This window comes from Ctenopharyngodon idella, chromosome 20 (assembly GCF_019924925.1).
Source record: "Ctenopharyngodon idella isolate HZGC_01 chromosome 20, HZGC01, whole genome shotgun sequence".
NCBI classification, from domain to species: domain Eukaryota; kingdom Metazoa; phylum Chordata; class Actinopteri; order Cypriniformes; family Xenocyprididae; genus Ctenopharyngodon; species Ctenopharyngodon idella.
Window position 1 is genome coordinate 12,476,864 of NC_067239.1, and position 13,410 is coordinate 12,490,273.

The 13,410-nt window shown below is 39.7% G+C and overlaps 1 protein-coding gene across 1 annotated transcript in view; it reads right to left on the reverse strand.

The window, feature by feature from the left end:
- Positions 1-42: 42 nt before the first annotated feature.
- The window catches only part of nt5dc1 (5'-nucleotidase domain containing 1), a 65,903-nt gene continuing 52,535 nt past the window's right edge, over positions 43-13,410 (reverse strand). The window contains exons 8-12 of the mRNA XM_051875364.1: positions 11,076-11,173; positions 10,079-10,200; positions 7,456-7,635; positions 4,722-4,884; positions 43-2,141 (exon numbers count right to left, since the gene is read on the reverse strand). Coding sequence (XP_051731324.1) covers positions 2,029-2,141; positions 4,722-4,884; positions 7,456-7,635; positions 10,079-10,200; positions 11,076-11,173 — 676 coding nt within the window. The 3' untranslated portion in view covers positions 43-2,028. The remainder of the gene's footprint in view (positions 2,142-4,721; positions 4,885-7,455; positions 7,636-10,078; positions 10,201-11,075; positions 11,174-13,410) is intronic.

A 13,410-nucleotide genomic window follows, 5' to 3' on the forward strand; every position in this document is an offset into this window, starting at 1 on the left:
ATGCAATGGCATTCAGGAGGGCAACATACAAAATCTCTTAAATACTGTAACATCTTTCTTTTTTTATTTTATCTGCACATATGGACACTTTCCCTGCACTCAATAAACAGACACTACTCACAACATACAGCAGAAGAGACATTTTTTTTTTTTTTTTTAATTTGAGAAAAGTAGGTCATGCTTATGATGAGGATTTCCACGCTTCTGTACCCATGACAAAGCTGCCTAGTGTCATTCAACTCAGTTTTGGGAATCTCTGTTAAACTTTTGACATGCAGCGTGTTTTAAAACTGTACCATTTTTATGTAAACTCCATTACAGCTGACCACTGTAGAAACCTCATCAGAGCACTCATATTATATATATATATATATATATATATATATATATATATATATATATAAAAACAAGCAAACCACCAACATCACTTACATTGCATTAAACAAATCATTATTAAAGCTCAGGGCCAGCACACACATGAAACAAATAACAGGTTTTAGGTGAGAGATTTGCCCAGACACATAAAATCACTAAATGGGTGGATAAAGCTTGGCACCATTCAACATTGGTTCTGCGCATGACAGAAATTGACTGTTTACACTGACTATCACCCAACAGCACAATATTTTTTACACAATGTTACGATAACATTACATACACAGAAAAAATTTTCACCCCTCTTCATTCAGTAACAATGAAGACCTGAAACAAAGGCAATTACAAGGAATAGTTCACCACTATCTTTACTCACCTTGTTCCAAACTTGTACGACTTTCTTTCTTCCTTGGAACAAAATAATTAGATATTCTTGAAAAATCCAAAATCTACATAGAACTTGCTAGCTATATTTCAAGACTTCTGATAGATTAGTGTAAAGAACAGATCAAAACGCAAGTCAGTATTCATTGGTTAACTTTCCCTTCAGTGAGCTGTTACCTCAAGAACTGTTGTAACTGGAGTCTGTGAGTTGAACAAATCCGTCTGATTCACTGGATCAACTAGTTCCTTGAACATACCCACCTCAAAAAAAAAAAAAAAAAAAAAAAATCACTGAACTGGTTCTTGAGTTTAGCTCACTAAACCAATGAACTAAATTCAATGGTTCAGTGAAGGGAAAAAATGATCAGTGAATAACAACTGAAATGTTCTTCTTGAGGCATCTGAAGCCCATGAGACATATGGACTAGATTTTCTGTGCTTTTTATATTGAGCTTTAAATATGTGGTCACTATGAACTGTCTTTGTATGGAAAGAGCTGTGTGAAGATTCTTCAGCAATGACTTTGGGTTCCAACAACATCACAATGGTTTGGAACAACATGATGGTGATTAAATAATAAACTTTTTGTTTAGTTTGGGGTAAACTATTCCTTTAATACTCTTCTGAGGTTTGGAACTATGATGTTCATTTTCTCAACTGTCACAGAAACTTTTGCAGAATACAGTAAACTGGCCCAGATCTGAACCAATTACAGAACTTGCAGTTTACAACACTCTCAAAACATCAACCAATCACAAAAGAACTCATGGCTGTTTCTTGATTACATGAATATTCAATATAATTTGTGCTTGCTTTCCTGCAGAAATATACATCAGCTGCAGGAACAAATCCTCTGAGGTAACATTCCCTTCAATAATAAAATGGAACAGAACAGAACCAAACAAAAAACCACACACAGCTCATGGCCATGGGAAAGCTATGTTTTTTTTCTTCTTCTTTTTTTCTTCTGTACACCATTAAAAGAAGTTTAATGGTAGTGAATGCACAAAGCTGGATGAGACACAATACATTGTGACTTCCTTCTACATCCAACAATCAACGTACGGATATTCAGCATCTAAACCGACACAACTTCATACTGTGTAGACTGATTCAGGAAGGGGTGAGAAGACACACAGACAGTGCTCTGGGTGTTATATTCACACAGCTTTATCACTGATTGGATGAATGGATGGTCTAGCTCTGTGGTGAAGATTGAGAATGTGACGGTGGAACAATCTCCTGGTCTATGCTGACAGGCGTGTAGGTTCAGGACAAGTTCTCTTCCCATTTCAGCAGTGAGTCTGGAGGTCTGGGGTAATAACCTGTCGTGACGGGCTTATCTGAAGAGAATCTCTGGAACTTAAAGTCTAGAGGAAGATCTGGAAGAAAGACGGAACAGGGTGAAGTTTAAAAAAGGGGACACTTTTTTTCTGAAAGTCACACACCATTTATATGTACATAGTACCATTAAATATTTTCCCTGAATAAATCTTAAGCACATATTTCTGAAAGATAAAACAATTACTATTCAATAATATTAACAGTTATTATTAATTATATTTCTACTTTGATGTATGCTCTTATCTGGCATTAAATGGGATTTTTTTTTTCATTTGGTACAGTATCCCCAACCATCTGTAATGGGGCAGTTGTATCACTCTGACTTTTAATATTTTAATATTAAATATTTAAAGCTAAATTCTTTGAAATGGGCTAAATTATATATAACCAGATATATATATAATCAGATCAGTCAAAATAGTCTTTAAAATTTAACACTGCATGTAATCATTTAATTTATACCTTCAGTCAAAGTGATTTACAAATAAGGACCATCACAAGAAATTAACTGTATAAGAGTCAACAATATCTACAGTATGAAAATCTGAGTAACGTCAGTAAACTAGAGCAAAAGCTGAAATGCAGAAGTGAAAACAGAATAGAACAAGAAAATAGTTTTTAGGAAGTGTGGGGTTACGGATAATTAAAGTGCCCCTATTATGCTATTATGCTAACATTTTAAAGGTTCCTTGTTTTGTTTCAGAGTCTCCTACAATGGGTTTACATGCATCCAAGGTCATAAAACTTCTGTCTCATAATATACATTACCTCTTTTCTCACAAAAGGATCGGACTTGACCCAAATGGCACCCTAAACACTCGCGGTCTTCCTATGAGTCCAATATTCACGATGTAGCGGCATTTTGACTTTTGGGTAGAAGTCTGCTGCTGAGCTCACTTCAGTGCAGCCTCAGCAAAAGTGCTCATCGAAGGAGCATATCAACCGCAAAACACCCTTCTGAAACCTAAAATGACAAATGGGACGCCCTATGGTCTAGTGGACTTCACAATCACATGCATACAGCAGCCATTGTAAGTCCACAATACCATAAATATGAAGTGTGCCATTGAAATGTGCCATTTAGGACAGGGCAAATCTAGTCTCTCTAAACCCCCCCTTTCCGAGCGCCTACTCTGCTCTGATTGGTCAGATGTCCCAGTCTGTTGCGATTGGTCGACTGCTTACAGCGCGAAACAAAACAGCCATTACCATATTTGAATTTCAGCTCCGGATCTTCCTCAGTGCTTGATACATAGTGATACGAACAGTAACGATGGCGTCGGTTTTACCGTATCAATACAAGCCTGAGTTGGAAGTGTGTGCAAAGTGATTTTGCTTTGGCAGCACAGAAAACAGCGTCTTCTTGACATGTCAACAACATGAATCAAACTCTTCCAGTCTCAGCTACAACTGCAGTGTTTGAGGGTCAAAGTAGACATTGTTCACGGACAACTAATGAAGACCATAGGCTGGCATTGTGCAAATTTGTTACATTGTTACGTAGGTTTGTGCAGGAAGTAAGACTGGAATTACTGACAACTCATTTTGGCTGTTCAGAATCGATTCTTTCTTTTAGGAGACAATAACTTTATTTGTCGTGCATGTTGATCTTTGAAACTTTGCAAAGCTTTTACATTTGCAAACAGCTATATGACACTATGTGAACAGTAATATCTGAAAAAACATAACAGGGGCACTTTAATAATCGTTAAATATTTTAAAGATTCTTTCAATTCAGTGCAATTCTTTCATCTCTTAATGCAATTTTAATTTCTTGTGTTATAATTCCTTCAACCCCATAGTCTAGAAAAAAAATCTTGTATGGCAGATAACCAGTGTCAGCGTGTGTTATTCATTGACTTTTAACCAACAACCTACAGACAAAATAGATTAGTTTGGATTCAAACTGCATCAAAACTTTAGAAAGCTGAAAAATATTGGAAATCCAAAAAATCACTTTTATACTTTGCAATATACTTTGTTTCTGTTGTTTTTCATTTTAAATATTTTGATTGAAATTTACCAAGTTACAACTGTCCCCAATACAATTGTCCCTACTGACAGTAATGGGCTGAGAATCGCCTGGTATTTACACACATCCTCAAAATCGAATGATGACTCTGATCCAGTGTTATGTTGAAAAACATCACAGGAAACATCTCAAACCCACAATCCTATAATTTTGATGGTTAAAGGTTTTTTAAACAGTTTAGTGATGATTCAGCTTAAATGTAAAATTCAGATGAACTCTTGTAATGTAAGTTTCATGTCTTTTATTAGTCACTTAAGAAGTGAACATTCACCAAATTCAAGATACTCGCAGTTAATGGATACTCATTCTTCCATGCTTGCATGCTTTGGAATAAAAGAGAACAGGAAACCCCAAAATCGGAGACCATATTGAAAATCTGGGATCTTTTCATTTAAATCTTAAATTACAGCTATGAAATTTCATTATTCATGCAAAGTTTAAAGTAAACTTTTTGCTCAATTTTTTGACAATATAGCAATCAAAATCATTGTATTAAATAAAAAAAAGACTGCAAAATGGAAGCACTAGTCTCAGACTTTCTGACACCCCCTCCCACCCCCCTCCACCCCCATTAAACCACACATACCTGCTATAGCCTCAATGCTGGGTATAGCCATGGTGCTGTATGTGTGGATACTGTGGCAACACCAGGTGAGTCTCTGTGTCTCCTCTCCTTCATTCTTTTGCACGTCCACAAAATATGAGCCCCACTGGTTTGATACAGCTGAAGGAGATTTCATTCCCTGATCCTAAGAGAAAGATTATATAAAGTAGACACACAGAAAGAGAGCGAGAGAGCGCGCGAGAGAGAGAGAGAGCACACAAAGTCAATCACCACCACCGCCAATGAATACAGGACATTGCATAATATTACACTATAATATATTATATTACATTACATTCATATTTACGCATAAGCCGGCTAACACGGGTTCGTTCATTCAATAGTATTTGTGCGGCAAAAGTAAAGTAGAGTGTGGCGAAATAAGAGGGGAGGATCTCAACGAAATCGAACGCAAGTGGTCACGGGATGTATTTAAAACGCATGATAATATCAGCTGTAATAGGTAATACGTCTTGGCTGACCACTTGTGATCATCGAAAATGCATCTTAATACCAGGTGGAAACAGGGCTTCTCTCTCTCTTGCTCCATTTCTGGGATATTGTATATAATTTGCGGGCATCAGGGAGCCACTATCAATATGCGGGAGACTCCTGGAACGTCCAGGAGAGGTGGGATGTCTGCAAAAACGTGTGCCATGTCAGACATAAAGCTACATATAATTCTCAATGCTTAATGCTGGAATACCATTCAATAGTGCATAATTGGGAAAGCAAAATACACACGTCTGTGGAATTCTCCATTTTAATTGGTTAATTGTGGCATTCTATGTTCAAACATTTAAAAAATAACCATTAATGAAAAGTTTGCTAATGTACTTTGCATCAAGATCACTCTGTTGTGATTTTATTTTATGAAAACTGCTGTTGACTTGTAAATCATCCCTTACTGTTAAGATATTTTTTGGCCTTTCTGGTTTTATTTCATAGGACAGTTTGAAGTGAGTAACAGGGTCAGAAAAAGACCACAAGTTCGGACTCTAACTCAGTCGCCAAATGACAGCGCTGCCCACAAGGCTATGGCTCTGTTTACTAAACAACTTTTAAAAGTAGGTAGGAAATGCTGTACACACGTTTTTTTTTTTTTTTTTTTTGACAAAGTCCAATTGAGCTTTGATATTCTGGTGTAAATTCAGCCCAAATCAGCATTGACAGATTACGTGACTTGTACTCATCCTCAAAAACCAAACACAAAAATACACAAAGCAACAGAAAATATGCCAATCAGTGTTTTGTGCCATAAATTACTGACTTAAAAAATAAATAATAATGAAATTAAAAGTTGGATTTTAGGACATGCTTTTATGTTGGGCCACCATTTGATGTCCAATATAAAAGCAAACAAGTCCTGAAGCAAACAATTTCGCAATCTGAACTGAAGGACTTCAATAGAATGAAACTCTCTGATCTGGTAAAAGAGGAAATGTTTTATCAGAAGTTCCCATAGTCTGACACACACACACACACGCACTGGCATAATACTGGCTCTTTGACTTTTTGAAGAAAAGGGAAAAATGAATCGCAAAATACAAAGGGATCCAAGTCTGAGATATAAATCAGTTAATTTCCCAAAAAATTTAATCAAAGCTGATTAACCTCACATCAGCTCTACTTTTTGAACAGGGTTTTCCAAAATACCATACTACAATTAAGCATAGTGTTCCATAAACTGAAACATGATTAATTTCAAATTATTTGTTTTCTTCTCGAAAATCCATAATTCTACTAATACATACTTTCTTTTAATTTCACTTACAGACATCCTGAAAAATAATTAGGTGTATTAGATTTCCAGTATTTCTTTTTTTAGAGGCAACTTAAGTGGAACAGTTTCCCTGCCTTTACAAAGAGTTAAAATTATTAGAGAAAGTTTTCTGTGAAAATATAGAAAAAAATACACTTATCTGAAAACGGAATCATACACCCTAAATGACACTGAGGGGGTTGAGTGATGTTTCAGTTTTTAAGAAATTTTGCTTCCACATAAATTATATTTCTGCTGTATGAACACATTTTTAAAAAGAACATCCACAGTCTTTCCTGAAATTCTCCACTTCCTCCTTCCTGCTGAATGCCTTTTTCCCCAGTGGTGTCTTTGTAAGAGAACAAGTGATTGTAAAAAAAATGCATGCAGCTTTTTTAAATCTCTGATGAAACACTCAAGAATGCTATCTATCTATCTATCTATAATCTGATTGGAATTACAAGCAGAATTCAGAGTCACTGAGACAATGTTAATTTTCTTTCAGGATTCCAGCAAAACACAAACTGTATCTTTTAAAACTATGTATTTTAAATCTTTTTAGAACAATTATAAAGCAACAGGATAAAACACCCGTGTGTGTCTACAAAAAAAGGAGAAAAAAAAGAAGAAGAAGAGGAGGAAGAAGAAAAAAGAAAAGCCAATCTTGCAGGATTTTAAAATCACTATCACCAAAGACATTATTCCAAAACATAAAAGATTTTAAGAATCAAAGATGTCCAAAATGATTCTATGAATAAAATAAGATCCTACTAGATAAACTTAAAAACAAACAAACAAAAAAAAAAAACAACACATTTTTTTTTTTTTGATGGAGCTTTAAAGCAACACATTTGTGCCACATATAGACAATCATTCCAATTCTTTTCCCTCTGAAATGGAGTGTGGAAAAGATTCTGAGCTTGACTAAACAGAAACAGTCTTTCAGTCTCTTACCTCAAACTTGCCCTTTTTCTCTACAGGGCCTTCACCCGGGGTGGGGCTGTTACAGGGGGTTGCGTTAGCACGTGGAACGCCCTCCCCCTCCATCTCCTCCACAATCATCACCGTCTCCCACTTCGCAAAGCTGCAGGCTGGGAACATGTCCGAGCGCATGCTGTCTCCGAAATACACCACCTGCATCAGATAAGACACACATGTGGACACAAATCAGTGCACACACACACACACACACGCACACACTCAATACAGCAGTATACAGTGCAACATTTTTCAACAGAATCACCTCCAGAAACACTTAATACATTATAAACATTACTACATTATTTAATGCTTAAAGGATTAGTTCATAATGGGGATAATTTGCTCACCCTCATGTCATTTATGTCTTTCTTTCTTAAGCTAAAAAGAAATTAAGGTTTTTGAGGAAAACATTACAGGATTTTTCTCCATATAGTTGACTTGACTGGGGTACAACAGGTTGAAGGTCCAAATTGCAGTTTCAGTACAGCTTCAAAGGGCTCTACACAATCCCAGCCAAAGAATAAGGGTCTTGTCTAGCAAAACAATCAGTCATTTTCTAAAAAAGATAAAAATGTATATACTTTTAACCACAAATGCTCGTCTTGCACTGCTCTGCGACACGCCACGCATTACGTAATCACATTGGAGGTCATGTGTGATGTAGGCGGAAGTACCGCAGTAGGGTGAAAAACTGAGAAATCGCTTCAGATGATTCAGTAAGAGAGCACTCTAAACAAATGCGAGTGGATTTAGACCATTTTGCAAAAGCGTTTGACCAATTCATAATTTAGAACATAATTTAAGTGTCAAAATATTGTGCGCAGTTCAGTTACAGCTGTTAAACTGAATACGAAGCGAAGGAAACTTTTTTCTTAAATATCCACAACACAAAAAACAAATTGTTCATTATTACAGCAACAGCAAACCCCCATTACTAACAATATACTTTTAAAATGCAATTTATTCCGGTAATAAGCAAAGCTTATCAGCATATTAAAATGATTTCAAAAGGATCATGTGACACTGAAGACTGAAGTAATATTTGTCGAAACCGTGAAACATTTATTGGATGAATATGAGCATTTATTTGAAATAAAAATCTTCTGTTACATTATAAATGGCTTTACCTGTCACTTTTGATCAATTTAATGCATCCTTGTTTAATTAAAATATTTTTTTATTATTTTTTTTTATAAAATATTAAAATATTGATATTCTTTTTTTAATATTAAGCAGCAAAAACTGTTTTCAACATTGATAATAATATTAAATGATTCTTGAGCACCAAAACAGCATATTGGAATGATTTCTGAAGGATCATGTGACACTGAAGATACTGTAGGTTTATAACAAAGCCATTATGACTATGACTAACTTAAAGGAGATCTATTATGCCCCTTTTTACAAGATGTAATATGAGTCTCAGGTATCCCCAGAATGTGTCTGTGAAATTCCATCTCAAAATACCCCCACAGATCATTTATGATCCCATGTTGTAAATACCAATGTTTGAGTGCTAGCAAAAACATGCTGTTTTCGTGCATGTATCTTTAAATGTAAATGAGCTGCTGCTCATCGCCCCCTATCCAGAGTAGCGCTTCCTTCATTCACAGCTCCTGCATACATTGGACACTCTGCCAAATACTAACAAGACATCTGCTTGGTTTTGATTATCATCTATATCGTGATCACGCTCAGGGACATTGCAGATCATCTTCATCATTAAAGTTTATTAGCTGCATGCATTTTAAAGATATATCAGTTTAAACTTTTTTGAGTGCGCACATCTAAAGCACACGTGTCGGGAGTAAATGAAGTTATAGTCACTCTAACATCCGACAACAAAACTCAATCGCTTATGAGAAATTCTTGTCACTATAGCTGCTCCGGCATCGAGACAATGGTGGACTGTATACAACTTGCTCAGGGCAGGGTCTATGCTAATACGGCAGTGTCCGTCAGCAGACGTGGATGGGGTCTGTACAAAGTGACGTCACTTTGTATAGAATCTGCAAACAGCTTGAGACACTGAGACACTGCTTACGATTTATGGGGATTAAAAAAAAGAGTGGGTCGATTTTTATCATTATAGGGTGGTTGTGTACGCACACTGCTAACACACATTTATGTTCAAACACCAAGTAAAAGTGAATTTTGCATAATAGGTCCTCTTTAAATATTTGATATTTGGGTGATTACAGACCATTTCTTTATACTGTGAAGTAAACTGATAAAGAAGGCTACCCTAAAATAACTGCAGAAGGAGATCTTATGTGTTCGCTTCTCTACAGGTGTGTCTGTATACCATGTCTATAGGGAAAAGGGGTTGTACCAAAAGTCTCTTCTGACACAACTGAGAGCACATGAATCGCCATCCTTTAATCATTGTTAAAATCCTCTCAAAAACACCAAATGGAAAGATCTAAACACCCTGAAGGATTGCAAGTAGGCTTCAAAATGCTACAGCAAGCATAAAGCCTGAGCCTCCTTCCCCTACAAATACACACAAGCCTGTTTCTGTCATCCCTCTGAAACTCTGCATTACACAGGAGTGCTGACTCCTTACATTACACAAAAGTAAACAATCCTGTCCTACCTTGGGCTCTGATTTGTTGGTCATATTCTTCAGTAGCTCGTGCAGATGAGGCCAGTTGCCCTGAGAATACCAACCAGGCTTTTCCAGAGATGGCAAGCCTTCACTATCTTCAACATCATCCACTAGTGAGACAGAGATGAGAAAGTGGGGCATATTTAAGATACGTAATGAGGATAATAAACAATACTTCTATACAGTAATAGTTAATACACTTGGCCTTTCATTCGTGAAGGAGCCGGGGCCAGAAGTAAAGCATCTTACACTAATTGGGATTTGTGAAGGGACCTCTTTGCACAGGCCCTGGCATATCCAGCATGTATGGTTTTACAGATCTGAAAATGATACAAATATCTGCCATTTGTGCAAATATATTTTTAAGATGAATCCCACGTAAAGTTCTTTGCCTGAGGTAAAAGAAAGCGTCACTCTTCTTACTATAAAAATAACCAACTGCAAAAACTATTACCCAGCCTCTGTTACCCATGGTGTGTCATACATGTTTGTGTCATACATGCTATTAGAAAAGAACAACAGTTTATGATTTGAATTCAGTTAAAAGGTTGGACCAGCATTCTTTTGGTTGGGATTTTCAGAGAGAGTTAAACTTGTAAACTTGTTAAACTAAGTATCATACTTTATGAAAAGCATGTTATGACTTGGGTTGAGAATGAAGAACATCTTATTCAGAACCAGCTCCGATAAAAAAAAAAAAGAAAAAAAAAAGAAAAAAAAATACAGAAACCAAATTATTTTCATATGGTTCTATTGTGTTTGTGGCTCTTGAACTGATAACAGAACAACATACTAAAACACTCTGACAGTGTCTCCTGCATCATTCCTGCTACTCCACAATGACAAAGGAAATTATGCTTTAGCAGAACTGTAAATTTGGAGTCTAAACTGACTAATTATTATTCATCCAAAGACAACAAATAGATAACATCTTTTTACTGCACTGTAGTTGATTTCAGAGTCACGAGAAATATCTGTTACTCACCCAGGGTTCTGAAAGGTCTTTGCTGTGGAACCAGAGAGAAGAATCCAGGCTTCAGAGCATTAGTGATAATGATGTCAAACAGCTCCTCAAAGTCCGTTCTACAAAAATTAGAATGTATTAATTATTTGTAGGGTGATTTTTATGTGTGTGTATATATGCTGGTGGGCTACACTGTAGAAACAGGAACAGCAATAGGGAAACACAAATTAAATATAGTTAACTTAGTTCCCTGAGATACTTCACTCGTACTGCGTATGGGGAAAGGTCTCCTTTTTCCCCGTTACTGAAGCCTTTTTCAATAACGCAGTGTAACTGCATCGTCATTGGTTCACTCATAGAAAGTTGTTGAACCAATGACGGCGCGGCATAGCTGCGCGGCCTATGGCGACAAAGCACGCGAAGAAGCCCGCCAAAAGGGGCGGGGCTTACGGCTATATAAGCAGGCATTTCGCCATAGGATTTCAGTTCTATCTCCTTCAGCGACGACAACACATCTCTTCGCTGATCTCCGAGCTGAAGCCTTCGCCGCCTGGAAGAAACTCTCGCCTGAACAAGCTCTTGCCGCCGTCGAAGAGGCTCCTGCAGCGGACTGAACTGAGCTCGCCGGACGAAGACAGCGCCGGCGCCCTCGCCTTCGAGCCGCCCGCTTCCGGCCGCCTCTCAGCGCGTCTCCTGCCGCCATCCGGCGCGTCTAAATAGAGCAGTTTCCCGCGGTTTTTCGCCACTCTAAAAGAGCTTTTTCCCGCCGCTCTCGCCACTCTAAAAGAGCAACTCAAACGCCGTTTTCACGGCGGCGGCGTTGCTGCAAATGCCGCGCCACTCTTGTGGCACATGCAGAGCCCCTCTGCATGATGACGACGGGCACGGTGAGTGCGTCGGCTGCCTGGGCAAGTCCCACGCAGAGGCCGCGCTCACCGGGACCTCATGCTCTCACTGCGAGAGCCTACACACTACGCACCATTCAGCTCTCACCACTGTGGACGGCTCTGAAGAGAAGGGCTATGAGCACCTACCGCCCCTGGATGAAGCAGTGGCGGCTCACCTCTGTCCCCCCGTGGCTGTAGGCTGGAAGATGAAGAGGGCCCTTCCATCCAAGCCCTGCAGGACCACCTCTGCCCTGGCTGGCAGAGCCTACTCGTCCAAGCCATGCGACACTTCCGGCCCAAGCGTTCCAGTTCTGCTTCTGCTTCCAGCCGCCCCAGGCCTGCGCCGACTCAGCAGAGCAAGCCTGCACCCTCTACCTCTCAGGCAGCGCCTCCCAAGGAACAGCGCCAGTGTTCACGCCCCGCAAAGCGCTCCTCCTTCCCGAGACGTCAGGGACCCCGGCCTAAGATTTCGCTGGACCCGATGCCTTCTAAGTCTTCCTGATCTGCCAGGAAGGAAGAGGATGGGGCAAAGTCTCGCCGAGGCCGGACCACCCCAAAAGCTCCTTCGTTCAGTCTCCCCTCCGCCCCGTTTAGTTCCGGGCGTCGGAGATATATTCAGTGTTGTGCTAACTGGGCCCACAAATGTTGCGTCCATGCAAAACGCCGTTCTCACGGCGGACACGATAAATATTTTACCTCCTCAAAGAAAGAGCAAACTTCCTCTTCCACTCTCTCTGGTGTACGGGCCCCCGATTGGCGATCCGTCATCCGATGCCATTCAACCCCTTGTCACGCGGGCCGAGGCCTGGCAGGCCATCCCCGGGGTGTCAAGCTGGGTCCTGGGGACCATAAGTCGGGGCTACTCGCTTCAGTTCGCCCGAAGGCAAGCTCTTGCCGCCGTCGAAGAGGCTCCCGCAGCGGACTGAGCTAAACTCGCCGGACGAAGACAGCGCCGGCGCCCTCGCAGACTGCCGCCTCGAGCACCGCTCTCGAGCCACCCGCTTCCGGCCGCCTCTCAGCGCGTCTCCTGCTGCCATCCGGCGCGTCTAAATAGAAAAATTATCCTCGCCGTCCACATTTGTCAGATTTTATAACTTGGATATCCTGACCTTACAAGCTCGGGTCCTCTCGGTATGACTCAGCGGCCTCTATCGAGCTCCGGGAGTTAGCTCCCCTTTTGCAAGTGTATCACTTGGGTTCGACGGCTCCGGCCCTCTCACTTGTCCGCTGGTTCCCTCGCGGTGTCCATGACAAGTTCAGTTGTTCCCTGCCGTGGCACGGCGCGGTTGAATTCGTTCTCCATACGCAGTACGAGTGAAGTATCGAAAGGGACGGAACGGGTACGGAACGAGTACTGCGTTACATGGCGTGCCACGAGGCTGCGGCTTCAGTGTCATCGCTTCAGTCGTATGACCTGAAATCCTATGGCGAAATGCCTGCTTATATAGTCGTAAGCCCCGCCCCTTTTG